This window comes from Nyctibius grandis, chromosome 4 (genome assembly GCF_013368605.1).
Source record: "Nyctibius grandis isolate bNycGra1 chromosome 4, bNycGra1.pri, whole genome shotgun sequence".
NCBI lineage: Eukaryota > Metazoa > Chordata > Aves > Nyctibiiformes > Nyctibiidae > Nyctibius > Nyctibius grandis.
Genome location: NC_090661.1, coordinates 89275825 through 89293541, shown reverse-complemented (window position 1 = coordinate 89293541; position 17717 = coordinate 89275825). Strand labels below are relative to the sequence as shown.

Sequence of the window (17717 nt, the reverse complement as noted above, 5' to 3'; positions counted from 1 at the left end):
TATGCTGCACAGAGACCAAATTTTACCAGCATTACCAAAACAGGTTTATTTATTCCTCCGGTGTGCGGGGTTGCCACACACCGTACGCGTGTGCACAGGCCTGCCCTCTCCACCCACGCGTGGTGAGTGGCCATCACTGTCCCTGGCTGCAGCAGAGGCTGGGCAAGCCACGAGTGGCACAGCTCCTTCCCTCCGGTGGGTGCTGCGAAGAGGGCAGGGGTGCTGCGGTGGTGCCGCAATGAGGGGTGCTGCCTGCCGGCCCCCACGCTCCAGCCCCAGCACTCAGGGCAGCACTGGGCTCCGAGGGCCCGTGGCATCAGTCGGATGGCTCGGCGGGTTAGCGGGGGCCTAGGCAGATTGTCGGTCAGCACGGGGAGGGGATGCAGGGTGCTCACCTGCCTGGGCTCCCCAGCAGGAACCTGCGGGGACAGAGATGGTGCCATCAGCCATGTCCCCAACACGCCAGCACCCCACCAGCTCCAGCCACATGCACTCACCATTCCCCCCGTGCTGCCACCGCCTCCTTCCGCACCAGCCTCTTCTTGTCGTCCAAAGGCTTGGCCAGTGCCCGTATAACTCGGGCCTTGTATGGGAGCAGCTGTAGGACGGAAAGTGAGAAAGCTGGGTGCTGGCTGCCCCCCAGGAGGGGGTTTGGGACCCCCTTGCCCCTCTACATGCAGGAGCACTTACCACTATTGTGGGCAGGCTGGTAAGCGCATGGGCACAGCGCAGGGCGGCAATGCGGACAGCCTGGAACAGACAGGGGTGAGGGCTGCGGAAGGGGCAGCGGTGGAGGAGAGGGGCTTGGGGGGGAAAGGAGGGGGCACACGCACCATGGCAGGGCTGGAGGTGAGGCTGAGGAACTTGGTGACCAGCGTGTCGACATGCAGGCTCATGATCTGGGGAGCTTCGAGCAGCAGCGGCTGGAGGCAGCTCAGTGTGGAGAGCTGCACCACACGGTCCGAGCAGGACAAGGCCTCAAGCAGGAGGGAAAGCAGCTGCGGGTGGGGAGGACACAGGAGACATGAGTAACTCCCAGCCGTGTGTTCTGCGCTGCCACAATCCTCCCCCCGCCAAGGCTGGCTCTCACCGTGGGCAGCTCTGTCACCAGCACAGGCTTGGGGAGGTGGTTGAGGACGTGGGACAGGCCCTTCAGGTAATTGGCCTTCACGTCTGTGGAGAGCAGAGAGGGTTACAGGCAGCCAGGGAAAGGAGGGGACGCCAGCTCAGGTCCCCTGGGTAAGGGGTCACGGGGTGGCAAGGCCGGGCAGGGGGCGGCTGCTCACCGGGGCCAGCCCCGTGGAAGCCCTGCACCAGCTTGGGGATGTTGTCGGTGAAGAAGCGCTGTCGGAACATGATGCGTGCGTCGGCGTGGCAGCCCTTGTGCAGCACGTCTGGGGACTCGGCCATGAGCAGGGAGAAACCGTCGGCTGCGGCGGGGCCCAGCTCCGTGTCGCTCAGCAGGCCCAGCAGCTGCGAGGGAGAGAGCCCTGAGAGGGGGTGCCCTGCTGCTGGGGGGTCCCAGCTGGCCGTGGGGGGAGTGGGCAGGTTCCTCGGACGTCACCCAGCCCCACTGCTGCCTACCTTGTCCGTCAGGCGGGAGCTCAGGGGGTGGTAGCGCAGCACCAGGGCTTTGGTCACCTGCACAGGCAGAGCAGAATCAGCGCCAGGCCGGCCTCCCGCCCCGGCTCTGCCCCCCTCCCGCATCCAGGGCACCCCTTACCCAGAGCAGCAGGGTGAGCGCCTGCGTTCGGCGCGGCCCCTGCGCAAGGCCGGGCTCCATCCTGTTCACTGCAAGCTGCAGGATCTCATCCAGCTGCTGCCCTGGGGACACAGAAGGGACAGGCTTGAGCCATTCCCCTGCCAGCAGTGGGCAGGGACCCACGGCATCCTGCCCAGTCCCCTTACCCGCTGGGTGCTTGTTCACCAGCCCCGCGAAGCACTTGGCAGCTGTGGTGGCCGTGAAGGGGCAGTTGCAGGAGCAGCTCAGCGCCAGCAGCTCCCGGAGCAGCCGTTCCTGCTGAGGAATGGCCACCTGGAAGAGACACAGAGTGTGTTACAGCCTGGGGCCGCAGCTGCTCCCTTCTGCCCGGGGAGCTTTGCTGCGGACCCAGCAGGAGGGCGCTCAGTCAGGGCCCCTTCTCCACCCTGCTCCCGAGCAACTTACATTGCGGGGCAAGGAGCAGACGAAGGCCATGAGCAGAACTACCAGGCGTCTCTGTGCCTCCAAGCATTCCCCATCCTGTGAGGGAAGAACCGCGCCCATGTCACCACGGTCCTTGCTGCCAGCCTGTGCTGACATCCTCATTCCCTGTCCCCCAGCCCCAAGCACCTAACACACCTCAAAGGGCTGGAAGGAGCAGGGGAAACTGTTCTGGGGCAGGAAGGAGACCTCTCCATCCAGGAAGAGGGGCACCACGTGAGACACGCTCTGGGCAGCCAGCCTAGGAGAAAGGAGACATTGCAATGTGCTGCTCCGGGAGGGTCACCTCCAGCCGCTGGGTACCTCCCAGGAGGTGCAGGGTCTCCCTGTACAGACAGCAGCGGGGGGCACGCAGACGGCCCCCTCCCCGTGATGGAGTGCCCGGCGTCCCCACCCCAGCATCACTCACTCAGGGCTCAGGTGAGTGGTGGCAGCGCTGATGACCGGGACCATGGCAGCCAGCACCTCTTCCTCCAGCAGCGCCTTGCCCCGCAGCGGGTGGGTGCTCTCTGCAGGCAGCGGGAGGAAAGGGACATGCTGGAGCCGCTGCCCAGAGGAGGCAGGCGCGGCCCCCTGACCCACACGGGCCCTGGGGCAGGGGGCAGCGGGGCCGCAGTGCCCGCGGTTGCCCGGGGGTGGCAGCAGCAGCGCTGGCTGATGGACCAGGGACCCCAGAGAGCCCAGGGAGCCACCCGCTCTCCTCTCTCCGGCTCCAGCCGTGCACTTACCTTGTGTGGCAGCCTGCACGGCCATGGCCAGCAGGCAGGGCACCACTGCCTGGTGGTAGTACCAGCAGCCCTCCGTGTCCTGCTGGCACTGCAGGGCCACGCGGTGCAGGCTCTGGCACACAGAGACCATGTCTTGGGCATTCCCGGCCTCGCTCCCTGCAGGGCACAGTCACCGTGACATCAAACAGCCGCAAGCACCCACCCCCTGATCTGGGCCTGGATCCCAGGGCAATGCAGCCCTCCCTACTCCCCCTCCACCGGTGGGATTCACAGCCCAGCCCTGGGCTCCTCAGACCACTGCCATCACCATTCTCTCCCAGCCATCACCGGAGGCAGCTCCTGCCCAGATGTGCTCCATGGAGCTGCCCGCTGCGGGCTGCGTTACCTTTCTGCACCTTCCGGAGATGCTGCAGCAGGACAGGGATGGTCTCCCTCACGATGCTGGTGTGGGTAGACATGGCTGCCAGGGCCTGCAGACAGCGCTGCCGCAGCAAGTGGTGGTCACGGGAGCTCTCCTCCTCTCGCTCTGAAGATGAAACACACCTCAGAGGGGTGCTGGGGTGACTCCAGGCCCCCCTGCCCAAGGCCATTCAGGGCCCAGACCCTGCTAGCGTGGATGGGGTGAAGCAGCACAGCAGAACCAGCCCGTGCCAGGCCCAAGGCACTCTGCCTGCTCTGTAGCCGGGCAGCTCCTCCCCACAAGGGTGGTCCTGGTTGCCAGCACCAGGCACGGCCTTCCCTGTGCCAGCACCACATCGCCTGCGCTGGAAATCCCTCAAGGGCAGCCACCAACCTACGCCATACGGCACAGCCCCCCTGCCTGTTAGGAGCCAAACGCGGATGGGACAGGCTTCACCCCAAAACCAGACATCACTCCCTTCTCAAGGCCGCAGCCCTACCTGACTGCAGCTCCTCTTCAAGCCTGGGCACCATGTGGCCAGAGAAAACCTTTGGGTAGATGGGGGCCAGAGATCCAGCTGCCTCCATCGCTGCTTCGCTGCCAGAGGAGGAAGAGAGTGGGAGGGGTGATGTGAGCACTGCAAACCCAGGGCTGCTTGTACACCAGCTGCACAGACCTGGGCCAGAAGCTGCCTCCAAAAACCCATTTCTCAGCAATCTGCCTTTTTCACCCTACTGGCAGGCAGAGCAGAGTCCCCTATTTTGAGAGGCCCAGACTTTCTAATTTCCAGCCCATAAATCGCCTGGTTTATCCCTTTGCTCTCACACTCACATGGTCTTTTAGTTCAGACAGTTCCTGTGCCTTCCCCCAGACTACAGCAGCAAAGCCAGGCTTTATTCCTCTCCCCAGAGCATGGAGGACTGCAGTGGCACCTCACCTGCTCTGGGAATCCTCCTCACGCAGAGCAAGACGCATGAGGTGATCCACAACCAGCTCCAGGTCGGAGGGAGACAGGAAGCCTGGAACAAGAGCCATAGAGGAATCCTGCCCTTGGGCAAAGGCAAAGGTGCCCGTGTCCTGGCCAGCATCCTTCCCCCTCATCCAAGCTAGCAGCAACACAGCAGCAGCCAAATGGCAGTTACAAGGTGCCCAGCACAAACAGGCAAGAGCGAGACCAAATGTCCCTGGAGCTCATGGCCTGGCTAGAAAATGCTGCAACTGCTCCTGTGCACCTACAGGCAGCAGGCAAGGGCATCCCAGCAGCCACATGGCACCGTGCCTCCCAGAACAGGGTGACACCTCCCCTCTGCCTCCCCAAGGGAAACAAGGCACCAACCTTGCAGGGAGCCCAGGACAGTCAGTACCCTGATCCCGACCAGCTGCAGCTGCACACTGGAATCCGTCAGCGCTGAGAACACCACAGAGCAAACTGGGGCTCGGAGTGACAGCAGAGTGCTCTCATCTGGAGAGAGAGGCACGGAGTCACTGCCTGCGCCTGGCTGTCACCACGCAGCCACCACCACAGCACCTGACAGACCCTTTCTGGGGCCCTGCCAGTTGATACCCGACCCTGCAGGGTCCCTAGGACGTGGCAGGGGGTTGCACATGCAGCTGCCCAGGTCAGTGAGCTTTCCTTCTCTGTCAGCATACGGGAAGGTGAAGTCAGAGCCAGCAGCCCCTTGGGACATGGGTGCCTCCAGAGGGACAAGACAGAGGGACCTCACCTTCTTCCACATGTCCCCACTTCTGCTGCAACTCCAGGAAGCCCAGCAGCATTTCCAGGATTGTCCTCCTCTGGCTGCTCTGCAGGGACACAAAGGCGTAACCCAGATCACTGTCACTGCTGGGACACAGCTACGCCTCAGCCCAGCGCTGCGAGGCCAGAGGGTGCCCACGCGGTCCCCACCCACAGCCAGGGAAGGACACTCACTTTGACACCCTGCTCCCACCAAGCCCTGCAGAGCCCATGAGTGCACTCGGCCCTGCTGCTGTGACCGCAGAGCCCGCAGCGCCCCTCACCTGTGGGTGCTTGGTGTACTGCTCCAGCAGCAGCGGCAGGACACTGCGGGTGACGTGGTGGTAGGCACGGAGGGAGGCACCCGCTGCTGCCTGCAGGAGTTTGGCACTTGGCCACACCAGCTTCATGTCGGGCTCGCACAGATGATGCCTGCAATCTGAGATAGGCTGGGCGTCAGCTGCACCAGCAGAGCAGCTCTGCCTCGCGTGCAGGGACACAGCTGATACCTGGGCTGTGACGTGCTGCCAGGGCCCAGCTCTGAGCTGCAGCACAGCCTCCCTGACAGAGCTGCTTCCCCCTGCTCCAAGCGCACAGCACAGCCTTGGGCACCCCAGTCCCAGCAGAGAGGGAAGCAACTCAATCCAACGTGCCTTTCCTACTGTGCCCCCTTCTCCTCCCTTCCTGCAGCCAATTACCTTGGACGAGCCAACAGTGGCTGTGAGGGCTAGAAAAAGAAAAGAGGCTTCAAAGAGAACAGGAGGGCAGATCTCTAGCTAGGAGGATGCTTGCAGGCCTGGCTGCTCAGAGCAGGGTAGGTCTCTCTGCTAGCTACCTTGCAGGATGCTGCTGAGGAAGGAATCCAGCAGATCCTCAGTGTCAGAGCTGAGCACAGAGCGGGAGAGGCAGGCAGAGAGGGCGTGCAGCGTGGCCAGGCACTCCGCCTCGACCTTCTCGCTCGCTGTCTGGAACACCTGCAGGAGAAGCCATAGGATGAGCCAAGCTCTGTGCTGAACCCCACCACAGGCTTCACGCTCCCAACACGGGCTGAAGGGCTCACGCTCCCACCTCACTTCCCACGTGCTTTGAACATGCAGTGTGGGACATCCAAGCCCCAGGGACATGCTGATAGGGCTGGCCTGTCCCCCCACTTTTCAGCTGGGGCTGTCCAAGGCCACAGGTGGGGGCTGCTGGGAAATATGTGGCCCGCCTGGTCTGGCTGTGAACTCCTACTCAGCAGGAGCCCAACTGTGGCGGAGCATTTGTTAGGGGCCCTGCAGTACTCACGTCCCTGCGCAGGGATGACCAGAGGCTGGGGAGGAATTCCTGCAGCTCCTTCTGCCCGTAGATGGCACAGCAGGCGGTCTGCAAGAGTGAGCCAGGAGAGAGCATCAGGGAGAAGTCAGTACCGGGAGGACACACAGCAGGGACACTGACCATCCTGGCAGGCTCATGCTGAACTGCATGAACCACTCAAGGGACAGCAAAAGAGGAAAGAGTAATGCAGGTGAAACTAGGACTCTGGAAATTGCAAGGAAGAGTCTCTGGCTGGCACGGAGAAGGGCTCAGAGGTGGCTGGCGGCTGCTGCTGCCACAGGCCAGCTATGGTCTGAAGGGAGTCAGGGATCCCTCCTTACCAGGGTCTGCAGGGAGTCAAGCTTGGCACTTTGCAGGTCTGAGTCCATCTTCTCAATAAGCAGAGGGAGCAGGAACTGCAGAGAAAGGCACTTAGACTCAGCCCACCCTTCATACCACCTCGTCCATCAGCCCTGCAGGGCTGCAAGCTCAGCCTCTGCCAGGAAAGCCGAGGTGGAGGGATACCTGCAACAGGCAGCCCCTTCCCCGTGTGTCAGTGTCAGCACCCTCCCCACACCCAGCCCCAGCAAGAGACAAGCCCCAGCAAGAGACAGGGCTGCCCTAGTGCAGGCTCCTTATCCCAGTTGTTCTTGTCCCACAGAGCCACAGCAGGAGCTGCAGCACTACAAAATGCAGCCTGTGCTCAAGGAAGAATGGGGTGCTCAAGAACCCCCTAAGAGCTTCCTACCTCAGCAAATTGGGGCGTGGAGGCCAGCACAGCCCGGAGGCTCAGGATCAGGTCTTCTCTCTGGATGCCATGAGGGTCATTGGGGGGCTGGAAAGGAAGCAGAGAGCAGGTCACCCACCAGTCAGGAAACGTCCCAGCCCAGCCATCAGCTGAGGCACCATCACCTCATCTCCAGCAAGGCAGCAGTGATGCCAGTCACTGCAGCCAGCCTGGCACTGGCCTGTCAGCCTGGGTACCACCCACAGCTTGCAATTCAACACTGCCCAGCCAAGACTCTTGCCTACCCTCTCCTCCCTTTCCCTGGAGGGGACGTAACCCCCCTGAGAAAACACCAGAAGGAACAGGCTGTGGCACAGGGCAGACTCACTCACTGGAGTAAAATCAATGGGGAAGTAGCAGGAAGTAACTTCAAACAGCTCCTCCACAAAGGGACCTGCAGGGAGAGGAGAGAGGGAGTGAGCAGAGATGCTGGGCAAAACAGGCAGCGCAGCTATGCCCAGCACCCACGACAGGCTGGCTCTGTAGCTTCTAAAGCATGTCAGGGACCACTCCAGCCCTGGTCAGACCCAAGAGCCATCCCTCCATCAGCTCAAACAAAAGTGACATGTCTCCCAGTCAGCTCCACACAGCAGGCACAGGCTCACCCAGGGAGTAGTTCTTGGCAATAAGATCACGCACGATCTGGAAGGCCACCAGCAGATTGCGGGGATCCTTCTCCCCATCCATCACCTGGATGAAGCCGAAGGTGAAGTCGGCACCCAGGCCCTTCAGCTCTGCAGAAAGAAGGATAGTGAGCTGGTGCAGGACACCAGACCCCAACAATATGGCATGAAATCAGCCCAGTTTCCCCAGCCCCGCAGCCCTTCCAGCTCTCCCCAGGCAGAGCCACAGAGCCCTTGGAGAAGGCAAAAGCAAGCCATTTTCCCAGCCTGGACAACCCCAGAGTGGTTCTGGCATCTGCCCCCTCACCTTCCTCCCTGGTGCCCATGAAGTTGGTGATGATGCTGTAGACTGTGTAGCGGTCCAGCTGCAGGAGGGACTGGAGGGAGGATTAGAGCAATCAAAACAAGCCTCTGCTCATGGCAGCACTGCCAGAATCAGCCAAGGGCAACGCACGCCCTTGAGAAGAGGGCACGACCTTCAGCAGCTCTGCTGCTGCTTCCTGGCACACAGATCCCATTTATCCCATGCAAAGTGTGCACACGCCTATGCAATGGCATCTGAACACGACTGTGTCCATCACTGCATGAATGCACCATCACAGTCACACCAGGACCACACATGCTGCCTGAGGCCCTGCCAGCGTAAACAATCTTAAATTGGAGGAGAATCTGGGGGCTGAGGGCACTTAAACACAGCCTGGAGAATAGAGCAAAGGAAATAACTCCCGCAGGGCTGAGGGAAGAGAGGACAAGGGCCAAACAGGATCCTCGGCTGCTGTCTGCTCTCACTCTGCAGTGAGCCATGCTCTCTCTAAGCTCTGCAGAAGCACTGCACTGCTGCTGAAGGATGCACTACACTGCGCTGCTACTGAATGCACTCAGTCCTCAGGGCAGGCAGGCCATCCCCAGACACCCAGGGAGTGGGGAGCAGGGATAGGAGGATGGGAAATCACAGTGCTCACCTGCACATGTACCTCCTGGAAGATGGCTTTGAGCACAGACACCGCTAGCCCTGGGGACAGCACCTCACACATGCTCTGGGGACAGGAAAAGAAAAGCAAGAACAGAAAACCATGATGGCAGCCATATAACAGAGCTCCTGCCTCTATACAGCAGCCACCTGCAGGATCCTCTCCTACAACAGGGAGAGCTCACCACCCCCTGCGGACAGGGCAGGACAAGATGCCTATCATTTGTGGTGCTCCCCAGGGTGGCCAGGGAATCCTTGCCCCAATACCAGCAAGGGGCAGGAAATCAAGGCAGCCTCCTCTCCCCTGCCCCTCTGCAAGGGGCACAGCAGGAGCACGGAGGAGACAGGGCAACACCACCAGGCAGGAGCCGACAGCCCAGCCAGGCCCTGCTTGACATGCTGCTCCAGTCTGTACCCAGGTTGCATCTCCCCAGCACCATTCTGGAGCACATCCTGGCACTGTGGGCTTGGGGGCGCAAGCTCACCAGCGCTCGGAGTCCCTGGAGCACTGAGGGAATCACAAGGTGATGATCTTGCAGACGGTTCTCATAGAACAGGACCAGGTGCAACACTGTAAGAACAGACACCAATGTGCATTAGTCCCAGGAAACACAGCTACCGGGTGCCAGCCCCAGCTCTGCCAAAAGCAGCTGCCGGATTAAGAGCGAGCACATCTTGCACTGGTGAACGGGACGAACTGCCACTGCTGGGTGCACCCACCTGGCTCCAACGCCTTCGCCCTCCCCTTGTGAGCAACCCATGTCTGACTGCAGTGGGGCAGCACCTGCCTCTGGCTGCCGCAGAGGTGCTGGAGCTACCCAAGAGGCATTTGCCCTGGCCTGTCCAGACACATGGGTGCAGACACCAGCAGCAAAGCGGCAGGCGCCTGCTCAGCGGAGGCTGCAGGATGTTGTGGGGTGGGGCGCAGGGCTGAAGCAGGAGCTCCGGCTTCCCCGCGCTCGGCTCCACAACACGTTCCCGGCCCCTGAGTCACAGCCACGGGCGCCTGCACACCCCAGCCCTGGGGAGTGGCAACAGGAAGCAGACTGGAAGAGCCAGCTAGCAGCATCCTGCGCCCACAGCTGCTGCAGAAACTCACCCCCCCAGGAGGAAGCCTGACGCAGCGCTTGCGTGAGGAGGGACACGAAGGGAGACAGGGCCAGGTGGGGGTGTCACAGCAGCCACCTGAGCCCTGCTGGGGAGCTGGCTCTGCCCACCCCCCTCCAGAGCTCCTGGTGACTGGGCTCTAACCCAGCTCACTCAGCTGCCCTGACTCTGCCAGACATCCCCACTGAACCTCCCCACCTCCAGCTGCCCCCCCAGAGCACCCCAGTCCCCATCACAGTCACCACACCTGACTCCAGCTACACCAGTAGCTAGTCCGTGTGTATTCTCTGCACAGCTGCTCTCAGCCCTGCCTGGCACCAGTCTGAGACTTAGGGAGAGCCAAACGCCAAGGACTAAGCACCTTTTACTTCCATCCTCCGCTTCCTCCGCCTCACTTACTAGCTGGGCCCCCCTGCCTTGCCAGCCTGCTGGCACAGGTTCAGCTACCCATCAGCAAGGTCCCCAGTCCAAGTCAAAGTGTGGCAGCATTTACTGGCTTCCCCCACTGCCAGTCAGTTGCTATGGCACATTTAACACAGCCAAACCTTCTCCTTGCCTCCACAAACAGGGCATCTTCATCTCCCCACCCCGATCTTCCACTCCACTCTCATCCTCACACCGATCTCCCCTCCTCCCCAGGCCCCAGGGTTCCCCCAGAGTTAACTTGGGCAGGCCACAGGGCTGCCGCGTGACTCGCTTTGTGAACAATGGTTTTCCTGCACTGAATCACCACCCAAGGATTCTGACATGCAGATGTGTCCCCAAGGCGTCCCACGTGGCACTGAGCACACCTGGGTGTGCAACACCCACACACTGCCAGGGGCACCAGCTGCAGCCCAGGGCTTTGGCACGTTCAGGGAGTGACCCGAATTACGTGGTGAGGTTGGCATAAAGGCTGCAGCGTGAGGCCCTGTGCCCTCCTTGGACTTTGACTCGAGAGACATTACAGTGCTAAATCCTCTGGATTGTCTAATGCCACTTTCCATCATTTATCAGCAGTCCTGGCTAACTGCGGAGGTGCCAGTTGACTGGAGGTTAGCAAACATGACAGCCACCTACAAGAAGGGCTGGGAGGAGGATCCGGGGAACTACAGGTCTGTCAGTCTGACCTCGGTGCCAGGGAAGGTGATGGATCGGATCATCTTGAGTGCCACCACGCGGCACGTACAGGACAACCAGGTGATCAGGCCCAGTCAGCATTGGTTTATGAAAGGCAGGTCCTGCTTGAGTAACCTGATCTCCTTCTATGACAAGGTGACTCGCTTACTGGATGAGGGAAAGGCTGTGGATGTTGTCTACCTGGACTTCAGTAAAGCCTTTGACACCGTTTCCCATAGCATTCTCCTGGAGAAACTGGCTGCTCATGGCTTGGATGGGCGTACGCTTCGCTGGGCAAAAAAACTGGCTGGATGGCTGGGCCCAAAGAGTTGTGGTGAATGGAGTTAAATCCAGTTGGTGGCCGGTCACAAGTGGTGTTCCCCAGGGCTCAGTGCTGGGGCCCGTTCTCTTTAATATCTTTATCAACGATCTGGACACGTGGACCGAGTGCACCCTCAGTAAGTTCAAAGACGACACCAAGCTGGGAGGGAGTGTTGATCTGCTTGAGGGCAGGAAGGGTCTGCAGAGGGATCTCAACAGGTTGGATCGACAGCTGAGGCCAATTGTATGAGGTTCAACAAGGCCAAGTGTCAAGTCCTGCACTTGGGGCACAACCCATGCACCGCTACAGGCTTGGGGAAGAGTGGCTGGAAAGCTGCCTGGCAGAAAAGGACCTGGGGGTGTTGGTCGATGGCTGGCTGAATATGAGCCAGCAGTGTGCCCAGGTGGCCAAGAAGGCCAACAGCATCCTGGCTTGTATCAGAAATAGTTTGGCCAGCAGGACTAGGGACGTGATCATCCTCCTGTACTTGGCACTGGTGAGGCCGCACCTCAAATACTGTGTTCAGTTTTGGGCCCCTCACTACAAGAAAGACATTGAGGTGCTGGAGAGAGTCCAAAGAAGGGCAATGAAGCTGGTGAAGGGTCTAGAGCACAGATCTTATGAGGAGCTGCTGAGGGAACTGGGGCTGTTTAGTCTGGAGAAAAGGAGGCTCAGGGCGGTCCTTATCACTCTCTACAACCACCTGAAAGGAGGTTGTAGTGAGGTGGCTGTTTGTCTCTTCTCCCAAGTAACAAGTGATAGGACGAGAGGAAACGGCCTCAGGTTGCCCCAGGGGAGGTTTAGATTGGATATCAGGAAAAATTTCTTCACCTAAAGGGTTGTCAAGCATTGGAACAGGCTGCCCAGGGATGTGGTGGAGTCACCATCCCTGGAGGTATTTAAAAGACGTGTAGATGTGGTGCTTAGGGACATGGTTTAGTAGTGGACTTGGCAGTGCAGGGTTAATGGTGGACTTGATGATCTTAAAGGTCCTTTCCAACCAAAACGATTCTATGATTCTAAATCAATCCCTTTGCCAACTGCAGCACAGACACTCGAGCGGCGCAGGCTTTGCCCCCAACCTGCCAGCAGCAACTCAAGGGCCCAGAGCAGCCCTTACCTTCCTTCTCCTGGAGCAGGGAGTAACACTGGAGCAGGACTCGTGACAGCAGCTGGATGCCTCGCCCTCGTGTCCAAGGATCTGTGTTCTCCAGGCTAGACCTAGTCCAAGTGAGGAGAAAGCCCAAGAGGCCTGTTGTGAGCAGGGACACCCAAGCAGGAAGCACATCCTCAGCAGACACATTATAAAAATGAAGAGGTGCCGCTCTCTGGGCAGGCATGTGGTGTCCCTGTCCTGCCTGACTTGCTGGCAGGCTGGGAGCAGACTTCTCTTCCCCTGACTATGCTGCACACATGCACCCAGCCCCAGAGCCATGCAGCAATAAATCCAAAGTTCTCAAGTCGGACCAGAGAAATTGCTCTTGCACCATGCTCTGCACCTGAGACTCCGGCTCCCAAGATCACAAGGGCCGAAAAAGGGCAAAGCCTCTTACAGTGAGGCAAACCCAGCCCCTAGCTTGGGAGAAACAAGCCTCCCCAAGTCCCATGCCATGACAGCTTGGAGACAGAAGCAAGAGCTGAGTGCCAGCCAACTCGTGACATGGTGATGTGCGGCTGTATGCTCAGGCAGCTCCTGCTGGGGACAGTCCCAACTGAGTAGTGCCCTGCGGCTCGCTGCCTGCCACACCACCTCCCCTCGGTCCTGGGTGGGCACCAAGAGCTGCTCCGGCCCTGCTCTTTCCCAAACAGCTCCCAAGAGCTGGGAGGGCAAAGCACTGCTCAGGCCCCATGCTGTGAGCAGACAACATCCTTGCAGGCCTGTGTGTTGTGGGGTATCTGCCAAAGCTGAAGCTAGCTTGGCTGGGACGAGCACACACACTTTTCCTCGCAGGAACCTCCCCTGCAAGGCCCTTACACAATGTATAACATGTATAAGGCTTTTCTTACCCCAGGGCTTCCACAAGCTGCAGCACAGTCCACCTTCCATCTTTCACCCCTGGAGAAAGAAGGTAAAGAGAGTGAACCAAAGAGGCTCCCAGCCCGTCAGTCAGGCACGGCACTGGAGACAGATGCCGGGAAGGGCCCCGGCACCATGGTGGGAAAGGCTGGCTGGGTACTAGCACCTCACTAAGCACCGAAGGAGCCCTGTGCACTCAGCTGGCGGAGCTGCCTCCAGCCCTGCCTGTGAACATGTCTGGGACCAAGAGCTGCCTTGACTGGATCGGAGCTGAGAGGAGGCAGCAAGGGGTGGACTTGCTGCCCTTTGCCTCTGCCCTCTTGCTGCAGCCTGGCTGCGTCCGTGACCAACACGTGGCTCCTGAGAGAAGCAACCTTACTGTGCTCCACTTCGCTGAGATGCCAAAAAATGCTTCTCTAGTGTGAGCAAGCCAGAAGGAGACAAAGGGCAGCTCCCCCAGGTGCTTCCTGAAGGAGAAGTGGCCAAGCAAGCAGCCCAGACACTAGCGAGCACACAGCTTCCCACCTTGGCTCCATCACTTCCATGCTATGCTGAGCAAGACCTGCACAAACTCCCTCCAAGATGGAGGGCAGGGAGAAAAGCAGCTTTGTGGTCAGAGGAAGACGAAGCGTTGGGACTCCTGGAGCCTATTTCCAGCTCTGACTCAGTCACTCTGCCAGGTTGCCTCACTCACCTCCTGCCTCAATATTCTTGCAACTCAACTGGGGGAAGAGTCACTCCTCAGGAGGCTTTGGTAAGGACCTGCTGCATCCTACAAGAGCCTTGATAGAAGGGCCAGTCCTCCACTCCCACCACCCACGGCCAACGTGACACCTTTCCAGCAGGAAATCTCTGTGCATGCCCTGTGGTCAGACATGGGGTGGGGGGTAAGGGACTGCCATACCTCTAGCCCTCTAACCTGTAGCTCAGGTGGCAAGGGACATCGCTGAGAAACAAGCAGTACCCTTCACTCCCTACCTGGACAAAACAGCTTTCCTCCACAAAAAAAGCGCACCTTCCAGTCACTGAGACTCTCTGTCTTTGCCCAGGAGCACTTCTGGGCACTCTGGAGGGCCCTGTTCATCCCCCTGCCCTGCTGAAGTCTCGCCTACACAACTGACAGGGCATCCACCCCTCAGAAGCCTAAAGGTGTAATTCGGGGCTTTCCCAGGCCTTGTTTCAGCTCGTGTCTCCTGCTGTTCCAAGTGTTTACTGGCTCTTCCTAAGCAGTTAATTCCAGTATTAAGTCATGCTGTTCATCAGAGAGCAGTCTTTGGGGATGGGAGAAGGGGTGACAGTGTTTTCCAAGAGCAGGCAGCCCTGGCTCCAGAGACAGAGCTTCCAATCCTGCTTGGCACAGCAGGGAGAGGGAGCATGGACTGAGGGACAGAACAGATAAGGGGAGACGCAGCATGGACTGAGGGACAGAACAGATAAGGGGAGAGGCGAGGAAGAAGAGGAGCTCAGCAGGTCGCAGAGTCAACAGACAGACTGAACAAGGAGTGAGTGAACAAGAAGCCTTGAGCGACAGCCGTAAGGTGCCGGCAAAGCTTCTTGCAGAAGAACAACAGTGCAAGAGCAACCAGCACAAAGCAGAGCGGGCTGCCGGGAGAGCTCGTACAGCCGCTTCACACCCAGCACCTCAACATCCCGCTCTGCAAGCTCATGAAAAGACCTCGTGCCTCTGAACCACTGTGGAGAAGGTCTGAGACAAACACTGTCTCTGCAGCCAAGCACTCTGTCTCTGCATTTTCAGAGACTGAAAGCCACACCCACACAAAGTTGCCTGTTTCCCAACGAACAGGAAAGAGCTGAAATGTAATGATCAAACCACGATCGGCTATCGACGCTCCCCATGGTTAGGAGCCCCTTCACTTGGCTACAGCAAGAGAACTCGCTCTGTTCTCAGGGACCCAGGGGTGTGACCATTTTCACCTCGCGTGGAGCGACCACGCCAGCCCCGACAGAGCGACCTGCAAGCGCTGCCTCCTGCTCGCAGGCAGAGCCGTGCAGGCCACGGCTTCAGCGCAAACACAGCTACAGCTGGACCTGCCTCGTCAGCACAGCAGGCACCGTGGTCAGCCCGCGAAACTTCTGCCTCCACATCTGGCAGCAGCACATCCCTGGGGTTAATTGTGCACGTTGATTCCCAGCACTCCCTTTACCAGGAGGGGCTGCCTTCCTATTCCGATGTGCCTGTAGTCCCAGAGGCTAAACCAGAAGCAAGCCATTTACCCTTTGCTGCATTATTACTTGGAATCAATCTGCTCCTTTTCCTGACACGTCTGTCCCCCTTTCACACAGTGTCCTTCTAGACATTAATCACATCTGCAGGCTTTCCATTCCTGTCTCCCCCACAGCCTCAAAACATTAGCACAGCATTTACGGGGAGCGTGATGAATTTTCTGTAACAGCAGTATCCTTCTCTCTCCACCTTTTAATAAAAACGAGTTCAGCCTCCTTCTGCCACCCGCTGACCCGTGCAGCCCGAGCTGCCTGTGACGGCACCAAGGCCTTTCTTCCACTTGCCAAGTTACACTCAATTTAGCACTCAGCAACGTGTGGGAGAAGCTCCATGTGTTTCTTCCAACAATTGCACAATGGCCACAAGGTTAGAAAAAAACCGTCCCCTTTCGCTCAAGGAGACATGATGCAATTTAATACTTTCTGATGTGTGATTCTATACGAGGTCAGAGGGGCCAAAGGACACTTGCTGGCTCCCTCGCTTGTCAAGGTAGGTTTGTCACACGTGCCACATGGCTGACGAGAGGTGGTGGGGCGGGTGGCTTTTCTCTTTGTTTTTCTTCGAAGAGACAAAGCTTTCTCCAGGCACTTCTGTAACATGACCGTAGATGACAACAGCAGTTGTAAGGTTATCTTTCCCTCAATCTATACCAAATATGTCGGGGGCTTTGTGCAACTCTTTTGCAACATCTTCAATGTCACATTGTTTAGTGAATTCCTCCAAATTTCCTTGGCATTTTCTCTACCCTGTGTAACACAGACCATTGGGTTACCTTCCTGTTTTGCCAGCTCATCTCATCACCAAGATACCACGAATCAGTTCACAATCCATCAGTCTTGGGAAGGTCTATAAGCTACCCCCCTGTGTAACGTAACCTACGTAGTCCTTCTCTGTTCTTTCAACTCCTTTCCAAAACGTGCTGAAGCCACTGCCTAGAAACACAAACACGTCGCCTTATCCTTATAAAGCTATGTTCCTGAAGCTGCAAATTCCCTAATGTAACCAAGGCACCAAATTGCTGCTCCAAGCAGAAAGACAAATTACCCAAGGAAACCAAATGCCTCAAGCCCTGCCAGGGAAGGAGGAGAAACCACAGTGAGGGCAGTCACAGCCTGGGCCCCAGAAGCAGAGGCTAGCAAAGCCAGGCATCAGTCATCTTCCACAGCACCTTGGCAAGGCCAGGACCTCCCTTCCCACTGGCACCTTCTCTGCCATCCAGCCATGGCCACTCCCCGGCCAGCCATACCCAGTACCACCCACAGCAGCATCCGCTGCACCCCAAACCTCCAGTGCCAGGGCCTGCAGCCTCATGCTCTCATCAGCTCACACATCCCATGCCATATCCCCCATTCCCTCTTCCAGACCAGCCCCTGGCACCACCAGTAGACCCAACACCTTCAATCTCACCCCATGTTCTAGACGAGCCATCAAAAACCCTGACCCACCCCACAGACCCCACAACTCTGCCTTCACCCCAGCTCCCAACAGCCTCGTATCTACCCACACCCACCTCTGCCTCGCCCCTACAGCCCCTCACCCTACCTGCTGCCCCACACTGACCACACCACTCCTAGCCTTCATCCCTTCTTTTCACTGTCCAGCTCACAGCTGCAGGCCCTACCCATTCCCCCATGCCCTGCCCCGCACCGCAGCCTCATGCCCCAGCCCCACAGCCCACCCCGTGCCCTGCCCCACGCCCCCACACCCTGCCATGCCCTGCCCTGCCCCACAGCCGGGCCTGCACTCTGCCCCACAGCCCACCCCGTGCCCTGCCCCATTCCGCACCCGAAGCCCTGCCCCACAGCCGTGCCTATGCCCTGCCCTGCCCTACCCAGTCCCACACCCTGCCCCACATCCCCACGACCCGCCCTATCGCGCCCACGCCCGGCCCCTCCCTGCCGCCGCCCCCGCCCAGTACCTGCCGCCACCTCCGCAGCACGGCCGTCCTGTTGCCCGGCCACAAAGTCCTGGACGGAGGCGGCGAGCACCGCAGCCCCCTCCCCAGCCCCGGCCGCCGCCATGACACCCCGCGCCCCGGGCAGCGGCCGCCCGCTCCGCTCTGCGCATGCACCAGGCCCTCGCGCCGCGGGCGGTGACGGGCTACGGCGGGGCGGAGGGGACAAAAGCGCTGCGGTGGCGGGCGCGCGCACGTGGGCGGTGCCGGTGGCGGTGCCGGTGCGGGCGGT

At 59.4% G+C, this 17717-nt stretch overlaps 1 protein-coding gene across 1 annotated transcript; it reads right to left on the bottom strand.

Annotated features, from left to right (window-relative positions):
- Positions 1 to 205: 205 nt before the first annotated feature.
- MMS19 (MMS19 homolog, cytosolic iron-sulfur assembly component) lies at positions 206 to 17583 on the bottom strand. Its single transcript, XM_068400021.1, has 31 exons — positions 17450 to 17583; positions 13277 to 13325; positions 12390 to 12490; positions 9228 to 9313; positions 8735 to 8809; positions 8080 to 8149; positions 7755 to 7883; positions 7482 to 7543; positions 7111 to 7197; positions 6704 to 6778; positions 6354 to 6431; positions 5902 to 6040; positions 5351 to 5505; positions 5056 to 5134; positions 4668 to 4793; positions 4269 to 4350; positions 3831 to 3928; positions 3317 to 3457; positions 2932 to 3087; positions 2613 to 2712; positions 2342 to 2444; positions 2168 to 2242; positions 1909 to 2035; positions 1724 to 1824; positions 1585 to 1641; positions 1287 to 1473; positions 1091 to 1173; positions 834 to 998; positions 691 to 750; positions 498 to 598; positions 206 to 419 (listed from the first exon to the last, which is right to left on the bottom strand). The coding sequence occupies exons 1-31, from the start codon at positions 17550 to 17552 to the stop codon at positions 392 to 394; spliced, it is 3078 nt and encodes a 1025-aa protein (XP_068256122.1). The 5' UTR covers positions 17553 to 17583; the 3' UTR covers positions 206 to 391.
- Between the last annotated feature and the right edge of the window lie 134 nt (positions 17584 to 17717).

What these genes read in the sequence shown, in the direction of transcription:
- MMS19 (XM_068400021.1), bottom strand. Translation starts at nt 17,552, where the DNA reads ATGGCGGCGGCCGGGGCTGGGGAGGGGGCTGCGGTGCTCGCCGCCTCC. An exon ending in TCCAGGAGGTACATGTGCAG is followed by an intron (nt 8,150 to 8,734) that starts GTGAGCACTGTG and finishes TCCTCCCTCCAG; the next exon opens with TCCCTCCTGCAGCTGGACCG. An exon ending in CGCTCACCCTGCTGCTCTGG is followed by an intron (nt 1,642 to 1,723) that starts GTAAGGGGTGCC and finishes CTGCCTGTGCAG; the next exon opens with GTGACCAAAGCCCTGGTGCT.